The 19,809-nt window shown below is 37.6% G+C and overlaps 1 protein-coding gene across 2 annotated transcripts in view; it reads left to right on the forward strand.

The window, feature by feature from the left end:
* Positions 1-19,809, forward strand: part of LOC107750514 (nuclear receptor ROR-alpha-like) — a 43,984-nt gene that overhangs the window by 16,963 nt on the left and 7,212 nt on the right. The window contains exons 3-5 of one of the 2 annotated variants that reach the window (XM_016565925.1): positions 9,838-9,867; positions 18,176-18,261; positions 19,234-19,375. In XM_016565925.1, the coding sequence (XP_016421411.1) occupies positions 9,838-9,867; positions 18,176-18,261; positions 19,234-19,375 (258 nt within the window). Of the gene's footprint in view, positions 1-9,837; positions 9,868-14,156; positions 14,394-18,175; positions 18,262-19,233; positions 19,376-19,809 lie in introns of those variants that run through there. The other variant, XM_016565926.1, reaches the window with a different exon arrangement.

A 19,809-nucleotide genomic window follows, 5' to 3' on the forward strand; every position in this document is an offset into this window, starting at 1 on the left:
ACAATTAAATCCTAATCTAATCATGACAAACTATATATCGTTGGAAAGGTCTAAGACTGCTAAATAGATATTTTACCACTGTTTGTTGTTAAAAGTTATGTAGGAACAGTAATAGATTAATTTATGACAAGAGTGCACCTCAAAGCAAATACATCATAACAGGAGACATCCAAGAAAGACCATCTGTGTCCATCTAAAACAAGATGCCTGTGGAGGAACCTTACAGATGGTATAGTTCCAGCCAGGACCAATGTGAACACTTTCTCTTTTCCAAAAGTGTGCAACCCAAATGTTCTGCTAGCGTCAGTAGTCTTTGAACTAACTTGATGTGCTCTTTTTCTGTCAGAGAACCACGCTAGCGGTGGCGCAGTTGTGTGCAGGAATCCTGATGCCAATCCGTCGATGGCAGGTGAACATCTTGCGCAATTCCGCCCTGAAACGATCGTGCAGCCATGCATATAAAAACGGGTTACAACAAGAGGAACTCATTCCACACAAATGACACAATAGCTGGATCAGCAGGAAGTAGCGCTTGTCGATCAGGTCTATATCAGGAACACAACTTATTTAGACATATGGCTTTAATTTTATAGCAATTTTGAATTAAAACAACTGAAAAGAGTTGTTCTGCTTAATATAAAAATACAAATAGAAGCATTTTCACAAGAGGTATTAGACTTTTGAACCCCACTTTATCTTTTGAATTGTTTGACAAATATGCTACTAAAAAACTCAGGAAAATATTTTCCAGTTCTCTGGCTGTTGTGCATGGTTAAACCTTTAAATTCACATATCCCAGAGTCCCTGGAAACCAGATAATACATCATAACAGGAGTTCTGACCTTTTCGTTTCTTTTTTCCCTATCACATGTATTAGTAATCATCATAAATTATATATAATTTGAAAGCTTAAAACCTCAAAATTCATCCTTTGAAAACCTTTTTGAAATCTGACAATGTCAGGTGTCATATTACAAAATGTATTATGGTCTTTTAGAATCAAAACATTTTATAATCTTGACAAAATACATATCGTTGGAAAGGTCTGAGTCTCAAGATTCCATATTTGGTGGTTGTTTTGTGATAGAAATAATATTGAAAGAGAAATTTAAACATTTGTGGCAGAAAAATGCATCCAAAAAAATTCAAAGGAGTTTGGGTGTCACCCGGTGGCTATTTTTGGTATAACGCCTAAACAAAATTGCATAGGAACCTAAATTTTTTTTATATCAACTTCAAATTTGGAACACAACTTATTTAGACATATGGCTTTAATTTTATAGCAATTTTGAATTAAAACAACTGAAAAGAGTTGTTCTGCTTAATATAAAAATACAAATAGAAGCATTTTCACAAGAGGTATTAGACTTTTGAACCCCACTTTATCTTTTGAATTGTTTGACAAATATGCTACTAAAAAACTCAGGAAAATATTTTCCAGTTCTCTGGCTGTTGTGCATAGTTAAACCTTTAAATTCACATATCCCAGAGTCCCTGGAAACCAGATTTTATTAATCCCTTTGGAGGTTTAAGCTCTGTTATCCTGCTGCTAACACACACTCTCCATGATCTCGTTATGTGATCTCTCGCTCTCTCCCCCCCTTTGGTGCATAACCGTTATTTTCCTCTCCGCAGTAGGAGCCGATAGCCCCCTCATTACGCCCGGCAGGGGCACATCAACATGCTTTTTACTCGCAGAGATTAACATGCAGAGCTGGTCATAAGCAATGAACTGAGCTGGTGTTGGCAGTCCACTTCATGAGCACTCGTTCCCCTCCCTTTATCTTCCTTATTGTCTTCTCCTCCCCTTGCGTACCTCCTCAGTGTGTGATTGTTGTTCTGTGTAACCCAGTACTGCTCTACTAACCCAATTTGGCATAATCTCAGTGCTGTGCTGTAATGCACAGTGGGAGTGTTTGTGTAAGTGCTGTCTGGATCTCTGTGGGTGTGTGTCCGTGTGTGTGCTCTTGTGTGCCTATTACGTAAATGCGATCATCATCTCTTGTAAGCTTGTCAGCCAGAAATAGACTGATGGAAAAATACAAAAGAAAGAGTGGTGTGAACTGTGAAGGATGTGAAAGAGAGAGAAATGGACTGGAGAGTCGATTAAATATGATGTGAAACTCTACCTGCCATTTTACTGACTGATGCTTGCCATTCTCCATTTCCTCTGGACCGTCACGTTATGGCTTTAATTCAGCACTTATTATCTGTAGCTTTAATAAAGCGAATGTCAATATAAAGAAGACCACAACATCTGCTAAATGGGGTTGTGCGACAGAGGTTGCTTTGTTGACATATGAACTCTGTTATTTCTCATTTTGGTTTTGTTACTTAATGGTAGTTCATGGCTCCAGAAAATTGATTACAACAAAACAGTGAGTTCATATTTTTCATATGAACAGAGTTAGTAAAAAGGCTCACAAACCAGAAATATACGTCATACGAATGAAAATGTGAAAATAGCAGGAAAATGGCTCACGATTCAGTGAGGGAGTACATTTTTAGCCCAGTTACAGCACTGAACGAATTGTTGACTGCGTGTGTCAGATTTAAAAGGCTAACTCACCATGAGCTTGGGTTTTGTAAAAAAAAATAAAAATAAAAACATTTTGGACTGACTTAGGGGTGATATACCAGCAGAGACGGTAGAAATTTGTCAACCAGTAGAGATTTTTGATTTCTGACACAGACTATGCACTGTAATGAGATGATGTCTGATGAACAATCATCAATGATTGCCAGTTGTAACTTTTAAATTATTAATGCAATTTTTGTTCGCATTTGTGGCCAGTTTCACAGTCTGAGGCCCTATAAATTAAGTGTTCATTGTGTAGTGCAAATGCACACATAACTTTTCTTATTTTAAATATAAATAATCATTTAATAATGAATTCAACTAATAAATAACAGCTAAGTAAATCATTCTTTCGCCAAGTGATAAAGTACATTAGCTTAGCCGTTGTTTACAGTTGCCAAACAAAGTAGAAACTTGGCACATTAACATAGAATGTGCAGCAATTACAGGTTTATCTGCATTTAACAATGGCTTCCAACGCAGCTCATCCAATCAAAATCCAGAGTCGGAACTATCCGTTTTATAACATTTCTGTTTTTTAATATTTCATTTTTGCTTGACGTTAATGAATTCAGGGGTTTATCAGTATGTTTGAGCCCCAGGGAGTGTGTACAGCCAGTGCTAGAGCCTGTCATGAATATCAGTGTGATCTTCAAACTGAAGAGAATACCTGTCATCAGTGTAACTGACATTTGCTGATGCTAACATGGTTAAGAGTTTAAAGAGGACTGAAAGAGTCAAACAGAGTGCAAGAGAGAGAGGAGTGGAGTTGTAACAACATTATGGCCTGCATTCCAGCTTCATCTCATCGACTAGAAACCATGTGTAAGAAAAGCAAGTCCTATGAGCATGTGTGTCCGTCTGAACCCTTTGACCCCTGGAATACCCACAGTGTTGGACTGAATAATATATTTTTTTGTTAAGATAAGCATTTGATGTTATCCTGCAAAAACATAGAGAATTAGATTATAAAATTGACAAAAGTTTCCCTTACCTTTTTTTCTTTATTTTTACTGCTTCATTTTGTTTCCCATAATAGCAGAATTTAGACATGCTTAAAATGTGGTGTTTTGAAGAAATGCTTTTTCAGTAAAAAAAAAAAAAAAACTCCAATAAAAACTACATGTCTAATAATTATTAATATTAATAATTAGACAGATGTTGTTTAAAAAAGTTTTGGATTAAGTGTAGAATGCTGTTCTTTTAAACTTTCAATTCATCAGAGAGTCCTGAAAACAATGTACTGTATTGTGATTTTCACAAAAATATTAAGCAGCACAAGTAATAATAGCAAGAAATGTTTCTTGAGGATCATGTGACCTTACATTTTAAAATATATTAGCAAATTTAGCAATATTACAGTTTTTATTATTATTTTTTTTTCAAATAAATGCAGACTTGATGAGCATGAAAACATCTTTCAGAAACATTAACAAATCTTACCAAGCTCAACGGTAGTGTATGTAGTTGAGGACACTTATTTTCCAGCGATATCGTCGACTTGATTGCACAGATACTATTTAAACTGAACTGAGCTGAATGATGACATCACGGAATTCAATGATGAACTGCCTTTAACTGAAAATTGAGTGTTTAATATTGTCCTTTTGCATTATTGACAAACTATTTTCCTATTTGATACTGTAAAGCTGCTTTGACACAATCTGTATTGTTAAAAGCGCTATATAAATAAAGGTGACTTGACTTGACTTGACTAGTGTATATGTATTCATTTTATACACATATTTTGTCATTTCATTTATTCATTGGTAAGCAGCTTAGGTTGTAGGGATGTATAATTTCGGCATATGAAGGTGAAGGTTTTGGGATTTGTGTTATTTGTTCAGGGAATGAATCTTTGTGGAACATGTTTTTGATTTGAAGATCCTTCTTATCAGGAATTTTGTGCTTTGAGCACTGTAAATTCTTCATCAGTCATACCAAACTAAAGACTTTGCATCATCAGGACTTCTTCATAAAAAACAAAGGTTGTTTTTGTAAAATTTTTGCATTTCTGATAGGGACATCAGTTCTTAAACATGGTGAGAATACTGGCCCAACCTGATTAAATATTAAGCCTGAAAAATGAATAATGATTTGAAGATCCTTCTTATCATGGATTTTGTGCTTTGAGCACTATAAATTCTTCATCAGTCATACCAAACAAAAGACTTTGCATCATCAGGACTTCTTCATAAAAAACAAAGGTTGTTTTTGTAAAATTTTTGCATTTCTGATAGGGACATCAGTTCTTAAACATGGTGAGAATACTGGCCCAACCTGATTAAATATTAAGCCTGAAAAATGAATAAACCATATCAGATTCCTAAGTGTTTCCAAGTTAAAACCTCAAATATTTATGTACTCGCATCCCTAACTAACCCCCAACACAGTCAGCTCACCTGAAAAATGATATCCATTTCAAAGGAAAGTGCAACTCTAACCATGAGTCATAAGCTCTTCAATTGGTTTACAGAGTCACTGTGTCAAACTCTCATTAGGTTTCTGACACCAAATGACTTTGACAATCTATTTCCTCTCATATGAGCAGGGCCTCAAAACTATTTGGTGAGTGGGAGTGAACTTAACCAACCTTGCATGAACCCATTCAACTCTGCATAACTCAAAATCACATAAGTTGTCAGACTCTGTTCCTTGTTTTGTGTTTTGCTCCCCACGTGTTCCATGTCCTGGTTTTCCCATGTGTTATGTTTATGCCCTTGTTTGATCCTTCCTGTTCCTGTTGTTATTATAATTATTTAATGTGTTTCCAGGTGTTCCCCATTTAGTTCTATTGATCCTAGGTGTGTCCCATTAGCTCCCTTATTATTTAAGCCGTGTGTGTTTCCATGTTTCCTGGTCCGGTATTGAATGTTTGTTTATGTCAACCTCTCCTGCTATGTGTGTTTTCCTGGTTCCCTTGTGTTGGATTAATAAAGTCTCCTTGTTGATGTACTCCACGTCTCCTTGTTCCTTGCTCCGCGCTCCCTCACAGTAGCGAACGTGACAGAATACCAGACCAAAACAGTAAGCGGCGCCCCTGCTCCCCGTGTTTGTTTTTTGGTTTTTGAAAATATTTTGTTTCCCGTTTGTTTCTCCCCTCGGCATGGAAACCGCCGCACGCTTCACCGCGCCATTGTCAAGCCCGCCGGCCGTTCCTCAGTCAAGCCCGCCGGCCGTTCCTCAGTCAAGCCCGCCAGCCGCTCCAGTGTCAAGTCCGCCGACCACACCTTTCACCGCGAACTTAAAGGGGAATCTAAGGAGGAGAAGGCAGTTGGTGCTAGTCCCTAGGCTCGCTCCAGTGTCTGCTCCAGCCCCAGAGCTCGCTCCAGTGTCGGCTCCAGCCCCAGAGCTCGCTCCAGTGTCGGCTCCAGCCCCAGAGCTCGCTCCAGTGTCGGTTCCAGCCCCAGAGCTCGCTCCAGAGTCGGCCCCGGCCCCAGCCCCAGAGCTCGCTCCAGTGTCGGCTCCTGTTCCCGAGTTTAGCCAAGAAAGGGTTCCAGCCCCCGAGTTTAGCTCAATGAGGGCTCCTGTCCCCGAGTTTAGCCCAGAGTGTGCAAGGCTCCAGTCCCCGAGTTTATCCCAGAGAGGGCTCCAGTTCCCACATCCAGCACAAGGAGAGCTCCAGTCCCCAAGTCAGGCCCAGGGAGGGCCACAGTTCCCGAGTTAGGCCTACGGGGGGCCTCTAAAGACGATATTCTCCCCAAGGATTTTTTGGGGGGGGGGGGTAGTAGGGGTCCGTCCGTGGAGACAGGCCAAGTGCCGAGGCCAGGCTCCCCGAGTTCCCTGTTCCGCCATGGCCTCCTGAGCTACCTGCTCCGCCATGGCCCCTGAGCTCCCTGTGCCGCCATGGCACCCTGGACTGCCTGATCCGCCCTGGAGGTATTCCCTGTGTCCCAGTCCTGCACCAGCCTCTCCTTCCGGGAGGGGGGAGTAATGTCAGACTCTGTTTTGTGTTTTGCTCACCACGTGTTCCATGTCCTGGTTTTCCCATGTGTTATGTTTATGCCCTTGTTTGGTCCTTCCCGTTCCTGTCATTATTATAATTATTTAATGTGTTTCCAGGTGTTCCCCCTTTAGTTCTATTGATCCTAGGTGTGTCCCATTAGCTCCCTTATTATTTACGCCGTGTGTGTTTCCATGTTTCCAAGTACACATTCGTGTTGTGTTTGGTTTTGATAACATCAGTGAATTAAGTAATCAGACCCCCAAGGGTTTGAACTGAAGAGACCATCTGTTTGTTTCACTACAACATACGTCAACACAATCATTATCGGCGTTAACACTTATTAATTGTTTAAAGTAAAATTGAAAATCTATTAATTTAACATTGTTAAACAAGGTTTATTTGGCACATTATTGGATGATGTCGATCCTCTCAGCGTCCGGTTTAAACAGGATTGAGAAATTCACCAAATGAGTAGTTTTACCTCAATCCTGAGGCAGTTTCTGTGTCTTTCAGCTCTGATTAATCTCTCAAAGATTGAAAGCACACATGTTCTCCCCTAAAAGCCATCCTAAAAAATGTAATAACCCAGTATGCACCCTGAATCCCGCCAACTGACACACATTTTGAAACCAAGTGGGTTGTGTTGTCTCAGTCTGTTCATTGTGTAGGTGCTGCATTTATGCAGTGAGTGTATGTATGTGTGTGTGTGTATATATATATAATATACATGAGAGTCAGTTGGTACTACATTACAATAATACTGAAAGTTAAAATTGACTGATTTGTTAAAATTACACTAAGTAACCAGTTTTTAAAATAATAAAGTTACAATTACATAATAATATTTCTACTTCAAATCACTTTTTTAAATATAAACATAATGGTGGCTGTCATAAAAACTTGATGGATTTATTCAAACATAAAATAAACATTGAAGAACAGTCAAATTTATAATGAATATTTTATATGGTGCATATATTTAGCAAAATGCCCCTCTCTACAGTTTATTTTTCTATCTGATTAATGAGGTAAATGTGACGTTATGTGACATTGTTTACAAGATGTTATATTGACGTATATATACAGCGATCTGTCACTCCACATTAAACAGCGCCAAAACGGCATTTATTGTTTGAATACTGCAATACAATGGACAGAATCTGAAATCTGAGACTTTTTTACATACATACATACATACAAACTGACTGCTGTTCGCACACACACATATGTGCGAATAGATAGATGATTGATTTGAATCTTTTTTTAACCCAACAATCTGGACGGCAAATAATCTCACCGCAAGTACATTTCACTGGGTACAAGCCGTCCGTCTGACCTTTGCTTTCTGTAATGTTTCATTGTTATTGTGGTCTAATCCTCTCAACTCTCAGCCATTTTTTCCATGCACATCCACATGCTCTCTGTTCTTCACAGCATGGAAGGAGAATTACAGGGAAATTTCAATGTGAACAGACAGAAACAAAGAGACTCAGGGGGAGGCTGTTTGAGACTGAGACCGAGGAGTTAAACCAATTAGAAATGGGTGGAAAGAACAACGACAGGCGATTCGCTGTCATTTCGCTGCTGAGCATCATCAGATCTGAAGCCGCTTCTTGCATAGCATTGCGAAGATGGGAACGAGACAAAGTGGGATCATTTTTTTTACACCTCTCCTGTTTCGTTTCATAAATAGATGGATAAATAAAGGTTTGCAGTCAGATCCTTTCTTTTCATCGTTCAGATTTTCAGCTGGAGAGGAATAATAAATGTGCCTCCTCAAAAGCCTCAAGCCAGAACGTTTGTTGTGGTCCAGCTGAATATAAGATATGAAAAGAGAAAGCTCTTCACATCATCAGTTTCATGAATATGCTGGTTCAAGCAATTTATAAGCTCCTTTTTAAGATCCTTCAGTCATTTAACATGTACAGTACACATATATCAATACAGCTGCTTGAGATTTTCAACAGTATCACTATAACATCCATGATGAAATGAATTCTTCAGTCTAACATCTAAAAAAAGTTCCCATCATTTGCCACCTTTTTGGGGTAAGGGGTAAGTCACTCTCACGGTATGTTGACGTCATACACTGATCGGTCTGCTTCAAGTCGAACACACAGCTGCTGCTGCCACCTTATGACAATAGATTTACACTTCAAATTAGGTAGTTTGTCTTTGTCATCGATGACAGTTGCTCATTGGAAAAGGATGGAAAATGCCATTCATTTTGTTTGCACTAATAAATGCTGCTGCCTGCCAGCTGCAATCACCAATAAAACGTTCCATTTTTTTTCTATATCGTCATAAATATCGTTATCGCAAATATTCTTGAAATGTCGTGATATAATTTTGAGGCTATTTCGCCCACCCCTAGTGTCTCATTTGCCTCATGCTGCGTGCTGTGAGTTGGACATGAACTCTTTTATTACTGAGTCTAATTTACAAGCAGATGGAAATTCATTTGGCACAAATCACTGGTTAATGCTTTGTTGATTGGCAGTTGCCATTTACCACTTGTATCTCATTTCGACAGTATCACTAGTCATGACAGATTGTATTTCTCTCAGATGGACACTTTACATCACAATAGAGCTGGCTGTAGTACAATAGCCCTGATTAAAGGGAGTGGATGGATTAATGGTGATTGACTGCACTGGCCTGAGTTGCCCTGAATGTAAAAGCATAAGCCAGGGCCTGTGATGGCTTGGGATTACAGAGTGCCTTCAGTTCACTTCTGTGCGATTAAAAAAACATGAATGTGTACATTATTCACTATATACATAGTATTTCTTTATTATTTTCATGACAAGCAATATGTTGGCATATAACAAACGCATATAATTATATAGTATAATTTTATAATTTTTTTAGTATACTTTTTTCATTATTATTTTGCTTTCTAAGGCTAAATTATTTTTTGTATTTGAATTATTTTTTTTCCCATGATGCATAGACATGAAAAGTCAGACAAGTTTGGATTTTACAGTGTAAAAAGGGGGGGAAAGCTACAACAGAAACCATTTATCCAACGCTAAATAAAATTTAAACAGAAAATACAAAAAGAATCCTAGGCGCAATTAATTGCAAGAAATTATACTTTCAAAATTCTGTGTATGTAATATAAATATATTATATACTTTATCAGAACACAGAATTTTGAAAATATCATTTGTATTATATCCAAATTTAATATCCTAATCTTTTTAAGCATGGACTTCTTTCCATATGTTTTAAAGCTAAATGTTTTTTAAGAGTCTAGTATGAACTATCGCAAGCCCTGTTTAATATTTATTTTATTGCTTTTCTTTTTCAGATGTGTCCTCAGCAAAGAAAACACACACATGTAAGTACAGTCTTCATGTAAGAGTACACTCCTGTGGCCACAGATCTTTATGTAACATACTCCATTTGTACACCTAAGACCAAACGATCATGGAGGCTGTTAGTTACAAAAGTAATTAAAGAGAGGAGGAGACACCAAACTTCTGGAAAATTGAAACTGAGAATGTTAACACCCACATTGACATCCACTTTTTTTTTTTTTTTTTTTGCTTTAATCAGATTCTTTGGGTTAATGTGAGAAGGTGACAATGCATGCTAGGATGAGATGGCTGTGATAATAAATGCTGGTTTAAAGGGGTTTAAAAGTGCTCTCCTACCAACATCTATCAGTTTTCAATAAGGTTTTATTTCCTGATAAGTAAAAGGATAATTGTAGTTGTAGTACCTACTGTAAGTGTACCAGTGGTGTAACTGATATTTCTCACCTCCTCTCACACCATGTTTGCCATGTACACACACTCTCTCACACAAGTTGTACGCACACATGCACACACACACATACTATAAATGGCAATAATAAATGAGAAATTATGAAAAATTACAAATTACTTGTATGTATGTATATGTAAGTGTGTGTATAAAATGCAATTTGTCATTTTTTTGTAATTTATTTATTATTGCTGTTGTAATAAATGTATCTTATAGTCAATAGAAAATACACTGAACAATTTTGATTTACATGGTTGAATCCGTATTTACCACTAAATGTAATTTTTTGTTTGTTAATTGATGTGCCCTATATGCCCTTCATAAATGTAGGTGTTTATGGAAACAGAAGAGAGCCATTTCTTATATACTGGTTTCATGCTAAAAGGTTTTGCCAACATGACAGAAAAATGTTGGTCAAGGTGAGAGGAGCTGCTCAAGAAAATAACTGCACACTAGCGGGATGTTTCCATGGTTTACCAACAGAGACTTCCTGTTTGTGCATTGAATGATGTGAAATCTCCTTTACTGGATGAGATGTCCCTTGTGTACTTGAATGTACTGGAAGGACAGTGTATATAAACTAGAAAGAGTATATTCGCTGTATTATTCCAGCGTGTAGTTTCATATTGCATTCAAAATTTCAAATTTTATTTAGTCATTCTTAAATAAGAGAATTCAGTGTGAGATTCACTGTGGGTGTTTGCACATGTGTGTTTGTATGCGAGTCTTGATGTTTGTGTTGGAGACACCAAGCAAACAAGCAGCAGCTGGGAGCATGCATTAGCATGTCTGTCCTGCTGAAGTTAAACCCAGCCCAGTGAGAGATGTGTTCAGGATTGCAGAGGGATGAATTTCTCTGAGAGAGTGGCTCGCACAACAGAACCCCATCCTCACACTGCTGTCATGCCCGTGAAACATGAGACCTGCACAAGCAGCTCCAGCATCTCTATTTCAGCTATTCAGTCCTCAGTTGGACAGCATGTGGGAGACGTTTCTAGAAGAAACTGGATTGAGAGGCTTGTGTTTAGAAAAGCGGTTCTGAAACTATGGTCTGTGAGGTGATTGGTTGGTTGGTTGGGGGGTGGGGACATTATTAAACTAAGATGAATAAACAAAAAATCTGTAATGTTTTGTCTTGTCGGCAGAAGAAATGCATACAGGTTTGGAGTTTGAGTAAATGAACTGTCGTTTAAGGTCACATCTTTGAAACTTGTTGCCTAATGAGGTTAGCCAGCAGGTTCTTACCTACAGCTTCTGTGTTGCGTAATAGTGACTTTCACAACCGCAGAGATGGTTTTTGACGATGCTTGGTTCAGCTAGATGTGTGCCTTCTTCTTTGAGCAGACCTTCTGGCCATGGTGAATTGGAGAGGGTGTTGTGTGTTGTGCTGGGCCCTGGCCAGATCATTAGCATTCAGATGGCCCGTTCCCCTCAGATTCAGCCAGACCTGTATAAGGCTACATGCGCGTGTGCTTGTACCCCACACACACATATGGGTAGAATTTCAAATATGCCAGTTATCCTGTAGGCAAAGACATGCAATTTCAAATCACTGCTGTGCTGCTGATGACTTTACTATATATGACTGTATTATGTGGGGGATAAAAAAGCAATAATGATTTTAACTAGTGGTCGGTCAACATGGGATTTTTTAATTAGCTGATGCAGATAATTATGTCTAATGACAGATGGCTGGTATAATGCTGATAATTGTGAATCTATTGATAGCCTATGAAATATAGAAAAATACAAATACATTTATAAAAAATAATTTATGATAACTTAATTTGTTACATTATATTCTGTTTGATTATTATGTTATTAGTGATGCACCGATACTGGTATCGGTATCGGGCCCGATACTGCACTCTTTTACTCGTACTCGTTAAAATGCCCCCATACTAAACGCTGATACCATACAGCATGTAAACAGTGCTGTGTTAAGACAAAGAAACACAGACCACAGAACCAGAGACAGCAGAATGGAGTTATTAGAGATTAAGAATGTCTAAGAAGTACATGTATGTAATTAATACAATGTTAAACATTGTATATTAACGCCTTAGCACATGAATCATATGTATTACAACTAAATCTTAAATATATATCAAACAAAAACTATACGGCATTCACTCTAAACAACATTTATTTTAAACGTCAAGCATACACAATTTATTTAAAGTGAAAGTGAAACTAGCAGTCTTTGTGAAATGCTCTAGGCTACGCGTCTCTCTCATCTGCACCAATACAGATGTGTACGTGCGTTGCATGTTTTGCTTGTTGATGTTAATTGCATTATATGAGTCGCTTTGGAATATAAGTCGCAGCACGTTTCAGATGATAAAAAAACACTGATCTATATATATCTCTATTATAGATCAGTGTAAAAAAAACATGACTTAAGTTTCATATGTCCATAAATATGTTCATCACTGTTACAAGATTTATGTAGGCTATAGGAAAATGAGTGGTTCCGTACTTTATTACAGGAAAACGTCTTGTGATTACAGTACTGAGCCGCTGCAATGGAGCAGCTTTAATGTGCTATTAAATTAAAAATGAAATGCCATAGAGGAAAAAAATATTTACAAAAGCTTGTAAACAACTTGAAATACTTGAACTTGAAATACAGCTTGAAATACATTTTAATGGGCATAATTATGTGTGAAAATAACTGAAGGAAATATATGTTTGCTAAATGAACTAAGCCAATTAATATTATACATATTCTTTTGGTTTCTGTACCCAGTATTTTTTTTAAAATCCATATGCAATGAAAATACAGTTATCGGTACTCGGTATCGGCAAGTACAAAAAATAAAAGTATCTGTGTCGGCCAGTTCTGGAAAAAGTGGTATCGGTGCATCCCAATATGTTATATTAAAATTATGTACATACAATTTAGAATTTAATTTTGCACAATGAATGTTATCAAAATTCTGTATGTATGTTCAACATATATTGTATTAAACATACATACACATATATTAAACATACATACACTTGTAAATTGCTTACAGTACATTAGTAAAATCACAAACCTGAGTAAATTAACTTAAATTTAAATTTAAGATATTATTTTTGTAAATCTAAAATATATTATATAAACAATTATGTACATGAAATTAAGTTAACATATACAAAATGTACAGATAAAATGTATACATTTATTTTAAAAAATGAAAAATGCATTTAGAATTTATAATTGTTAGTCTATTTTACATTACATTGTATAATATATTTTGTTAATTATGTACATATAGTTAAATTAACATTTTAATTTGGCATGTATATGCTTTCAATATAATTGTAGCATTAAATATACATGCACTTGTAAATTACAGTAATTTGAGTAAATTGGTTGCATGAATTTAAGATTATTTTAATAAATAAAAAATATACAAAAAATGCATTAAATAAAATTAATATTTTAATCTCTCTATATATAAATATATGTATATGTGTATGCATTTAGAAGAGCTACAAAATACCTCCAGAGTGTACCTCAAAACATTTATCCATCACACTGTATATGTCTTAAGTTCATTTAGATGCATTGTAGTTTGTAATATATAATGTGCTAAGTAATAATAGTGAGACATATCAGCAAAGAAGTCAATCATTACAGATGGTGTGATAAGTGCGACAGGCAACCAATGCCCTGTGTGTCACTGTGAAACACTCTCATGGAGGAAGAGAAAGTGTTTCAGTTTGCTCTGACACTTTGAAGCCTTACCTGCAGACAACTTCCTGCATACAGTAAAGTATCATGAAAACACATTGCACAGCAGTGCAAAGTGAGAGTCAACACTAACCCTTTAAACCACACAGTCAACTAAAACTCAACGAACCATTCAGCCATTGGATGACAAAGCTGTCACTCAAGGGTTGAAGGGGCGGGAAGAAAGGGTTTTAGTCCTTATGTCACAGTCACATGGATTCTCATGCGGTAGAGGCGAGAGGCACAGCAGCGCTCCCGTCAGTCAGCAGCACAACGCTTGCGTCCGAGCCTGCACATGCTCTTGAGACGAGGCTGTTGACGGTCTTCAGCGTGGCCACAGAGCCTCAGGATGTACTTAATGATCACAGCCATGAAAGGTAGGACAGGGATTTCCAAGTCGGGACAGCTGTGGAAATGTGTGTGTGTGCACATGAGAGAATGAGTGCATAAGCTTGTGTTAATGTTTCTTTAATGTTTCCAGCCCTTAATGTCTCTTCTTGCATGTATAATGTGGCAGTTTTGTTTTCAAAACATTGCATGGACTGTTCAGTGCACTGTTTTGCATGTTCATTTACATGTTTTTTTTATGATTTTGAATTGCAAAGTGAATATTAGATCTTTTATGATCTGTAGTAATACGCATTATAGCATGTGTGTGTTTGAGGGAACATCTCAGTCAGTCTGAAACTGCCGTGAGCATAAGTTAAGTCAGTAAGTGTGTGATGTGATGTGATGCAATGCGATGGCGTCTTTCTGACAGCTCATACATGGGCGGCCATGTTGGATGTTTGGCACGGCATGGGAATGTTGCCATGCTGGATGATTGGGGAATGTTGTTCCACTGACCTATTTATGGAAGGTAGGGGTGGACTGCCATAGGAGCGCCTGGCTGTTTATTCCACCAACGGCTGTGTTTTACTTAATCCCCCCACCCCCAACTCTGAATCGCCATGCGCACACACACACACACACACACAGGCAATGCAAAGTCTTGCTGGCAGCTGTCATTATCTATTAGTGATAAGGTATAGGGCAGTGGAACATCTGTGCGAGCCTCCGCTGCTTCTTTCAAAGAGATTAGAGATTATTTTGGCACTTCAGACGTGTCGTCCTACACTGTTTTCAGATCAACTGAAAGTGTTATGTTATCAACCATCTTTTTGTCTAAGAACAAAGCTAGAGATTGTTGTGAAAGTACTGCTTTTCCTTGGCTGACCTACTGACATCATGACTAAAGGTTAATAAGATTTCACCCTGAGTTGACTTAGCGGGATTGTGAACTGAAGCTCACGTACACATAGGTTAATTTAGAGTCTTGTTAGGGTTAAGCGTGAAAGTTAATTATGTAGAATTTAAAGGGCTTGGTCACCATTTAGTTTGTTCTTGGAGCAGATAATAGGTTTATTTTTATGTTTCGTTTCACCCTAATTACAGATAATGAATGAGTATTAGTTAATAAGAAAATAATGATATAATGTCTAGGTGTTTGCAAAAACCTTTTATTATTGAAGCTCAGTTTAAGTCTAATATGTGCCAGAATGTTCTTTTCTCCTTTGTTATGATGGAGTGTTTATCTCAACCCGATGTGAGTCAGTGTTGTCAACAGATTACAAAAACCCCAAAGGGTGGGAGTGAAGGGGGAGGGAACGTGTGTGTGTGTGTGTGTGTGCGCGTGTGTATCTGCAGGCTTTGACTTTGGTTGGGTGCTGTGTTTTATGTTTCCTACTTAGGCAGCACATCAGCACTTTCACACCGGGAGAGAAACCAAGCATGTTAAACCACAACATCTCATGAGGAGGAAGCGACACTTGCAAACAGAAGTCTTCTGTGTGTGTGAAAGTCTGTGTTTGCGGATTATGATACACACCTGTAAAATATTGGTTGGCTTGTAGGTGCTTGTCTGTAAAAGTGATGAATTGATAAAAATCTAGTGGTGGACAGGGGTTTTTCAGTCTCCTATATTGACTGAAAATCTGAAGATGCAGCTGTTGACAGACTGAACTATTCAGTATAGTATGATATTATACTACATTCTATCCTATACTATATGCACACACTATATTTCACAAAATGAGGTAATATGTGTGTATATTTTATTATAATATATAATAGTAAAAAATATATATACACTATATTTCACAAAATGAGGTAATATGTGTGTATATTTTATTATAATATATAATAGTAAAAAATATATATACACTATATTTCACAAAATGAGGTAATATGTGTGTATATTTTATTATAATATATAATATATAAACACACTACAAAAATTGTATTTTACAAAATATTAAGAAGATATTACATGTGTGTGTGTATTTATATAGCGTGTATATGTAGTATAGTAAATTATTATATTAAATCAAATTATATAATATTAGAATATATGTATTTTTAAAAACATATTTGGACAAATTATGAATAAAATATTCTTTATATGCAGTCGCATTATGCAATGCAATATTAATAGTATAATATTTGATAAAATACAGTTTTTTTTATGTGCGTGTGCATTTTTAGATTTTTGACTTTTGGAAGATGTACAAGGGCATTTTATCCTACTGTTCATGGTTGAAGTGATCTCAAAAATGGTCTACAGATTAATCAGTCTTTAATATCCACCACAATCGAATCTCTTTACACAAACCCAGAATTCATGCATTCACAATCCTCATCTGTATATGGCCCTCGTGAACGCTCCTATTCTGTAGTCTGAAATAGCAGCTCTGTAAGCCGTGCTCTTGCATCAGAGCCGAACAGCGGTACCTACTGCTGCAAGACTTCAGCGGCAGCTCTGGGAGAATGTGCCTTTGATGTATTAATCCATAATTCAGACCAGATTAGCGTTTTGTGCTTCAGAGTAGCTAATTACTGCCGATTGGTTTTACATATCTAATGAGAGAGAGTGAGGATGCCCTTAATGAATACGGCATGCAGAACCAAAGGGGATTAGCCCTTTCTGTAATCATGAGAAAATAGTCATTCTCAAACTGCTCTGGTCCTTTGCAAATAGAGTCCGCAGCTGAAAAAAACATACGAGTCTGAGCGTATGTGACCGAGAGAAAGAGAGAAAAGAGAACGCTCTGATGGTGATGAGCTGCGTTTTACTTTTTCATCCTGTATTGTATGTGCCTCAGGGCTGCCGGAACGACTGCATCGCTCTTCTCTAAATGGATTTCTCCTCTTGCTCTATTCCCCCAGCTCCCCTCTCAACAGCCTCGCACACAATCTCTGCGTGCTTTTCCACAACCAACCGCAGCTGAGCCGCTGAGGGGCTCGCGCACGACTACGGCACACAATCCAGCGCATGCAGACGCCATCTCCAACTAGGAGTGCATCTTGACTTTGATATTTACCGAAATGCACCACGGCACTGTCGTAAAGCGAGCTCGTGGCTTGAGGGAGGATGGCATTGTCATGCTGTAGTTACCCAAATGAATGTTGGATGTTAGAAGAGCAGATTGTACTTACAGATGATGTCAGTCCCGTGGGTGATTTCAACAGTCATGGCCATTTTTTCTGCTTGAATAAATGGAGTGTTTTATGTGGTGCTGCCTCTCGATTCATTCTTTTTAAATGTTTTCACCGTTGTTCTGCTAGCTAAAGCCTGAGGTTACACTCTGCACAACAAACCTCAGGCCTTGTTCTCTCTGCATTAGCAAACTCAAAGGTCAGGAGCTGTGGAATTAGTCTTGATGTGATTATGGTCTCCGCTGATCAGTTTAAAGGAAGAAAAGAGTGTTTTCAAAGGACAAAAACAGATGTGCTTTGTCAAACAGTGTTTTATCAGTGTCCTTTTGATTTGAGATTGATAATGGTTCTCCTGTACTCAAAGACCTGCATTTAGTCTTTTCTGCAGCACTAAATAGAATTGCAATTTTTTCCAAACAAGTTTCCAAAGCACACTGCCTGATTTTGGTTGTTTGGCGCAAACTCATGCCACCGGTTGAGCCAGTGTTGCTATGTTGGGCTGGTTAGACCGTTCAAACAAACAGAGAAATGTTAAAAGCTTCAGTGTTCCTGAGGAAAATTACTAACAAATGTCTTAATTAAAGCTGTCTTTGCATGTTAAGCTGACACAGGAGAAAATATTGTAGCAAAGACAAATGTGATTTATTTGTTTTTTTGCTGAAAGTGTGTTTCTGTCTCTTTGTAGCTCAGATTGAGAGTATTCCCTGTAAAATCTGTGGAGATAAATCATCAGGGATACATTATGGTGTCATCACATGTGAGGGATGCAAGGTAAGGCAACCAAAAAACAAAGCAAAAAACACACACACACACACACATCTCATTGTTATGTCTTTTCAGCAAGATGCCAATGCATCTATCAGTTTTTTTTAATGTATAATTAAGGCTGTTATAATCATGATCATAATTTTTAGACTATACACTACCATTCAAAAGTTTGGGGTCATTAAGTGTTTTTTAAATAGATTTACTTAGCAAGGATCCATTCAATTAATCAAAAGTTGCATTAAAGACATTTATAATATTACAGAAAAAATTAAAATTTCAGTTCAGCAAAAAATCCTAAAAAAAATTCATGGTTTCCACAAAAATATTAAGCTGCACAAATGTTTTAAACATTGATAATAATATTTCTTGGAATATTTCTTAAACATCAAATCAGCATATTAAAATGATTTCTGAAGGATCATGCGACACTGACGACTGAAGTAATGATGCTGAAACCTCCGACCCTAAACTTTTGAATGGTGGTGTAGATTTTTTTTTTTTTCAGTTACAAATAGTATAATATTTTTCTGTCACAAATTTTTCACTTTCAGTCATGTTGTAATGGCCAAAATGTTTTCAAAAAAATTAAGAATAAAGTAAAATCACACTGCTTTGCGTTCACAATGCACATCAAAAGCCTTATTTATACTTGTCTGAGAGTGGCACAAACCACCACAGAAGGTGCTTGTGCTCACTAGAGTGCTCTAGAGGCATTTACACTTCATGCATTCTTCATTCATATGAGTTCATTTGGAGCTCCCATAATGCACCGCTGCACTGGAAAGAGGCATAAAAATGCGCATTTTGTGACATTCCTTTAAAAGTCAGTTATTTGCATGGAAATATGCAGTGTAAACCCTATTTAGTTACTGTACTAATTAAAGAGTTAATAAATCATTCTGATGTGCTGCAATGCGAACTTCAAAGATGCAAGCTAGAGGTGACCTATTGTTGTGTTCTCGCTCTCTCTTTCAGGGTTTCTTCAGGAGGAGTCAGCAGGGCACTGTGTCATATTCATGTCCTCGGCAGAAGAGCTGTCTGATCGACCGTACCAGCAGAAACCGCTGCCAGCACTGTCGCCTGCAGAAATGCTTAGCAGTGGGCATGTCAAGAGATGGTAGGCTCTCAACTCTCACAGCAGTCTGAGTGATGTGCATGTGGCTGCTGGTGTATATAATTCTCCTGAGATGTATAGAGTGTGACAGTACAGTCATGGCCAAAAGTTTTGGCAGTGACATAAATTTTGTGTTTTGCAAAGTTTGCTGCTTCAGTATTCTCTCAGTTCTCTATGGAATTGAGATTCGGGGAGTTGCCTGGCCACGGATCCAAAATTTCAATGTAATGATCTTCGAGCCACTTCTTTATCACTCTTGCTTTGTGACATGGTGCTCCATCATGCTGGAAAATGCACGGATCATCCCCAAATTGCTCATGGCTCGTTGGAAGAAGTCGCTCTTGCAGGACGTTTTGATACCATTCTTTATTCATGGAAGTGTTTTTGGGCAGAATTATGAGAAACACCTCTCCCTAGATTGAAAAGCAACCCCACAC

This window comes from Sinocyclocheilus rhinocerous, unplaced genomic scaffold (assembly GCF_001515625.1).
Source record: "Sinocyclocheilus rhinocerous isolate Xijiao unplaced genomic scaffold, SAMN03320098_v1.1 scaffold19, whole genome shotgun sequence".
NCBI lineage: Eukaryota > Metazoa > Chordata > Actinopteri > Cypriniformes > Cyprinidae > Sinocyclocheilus > Sinocyclocheilus rhinocerous.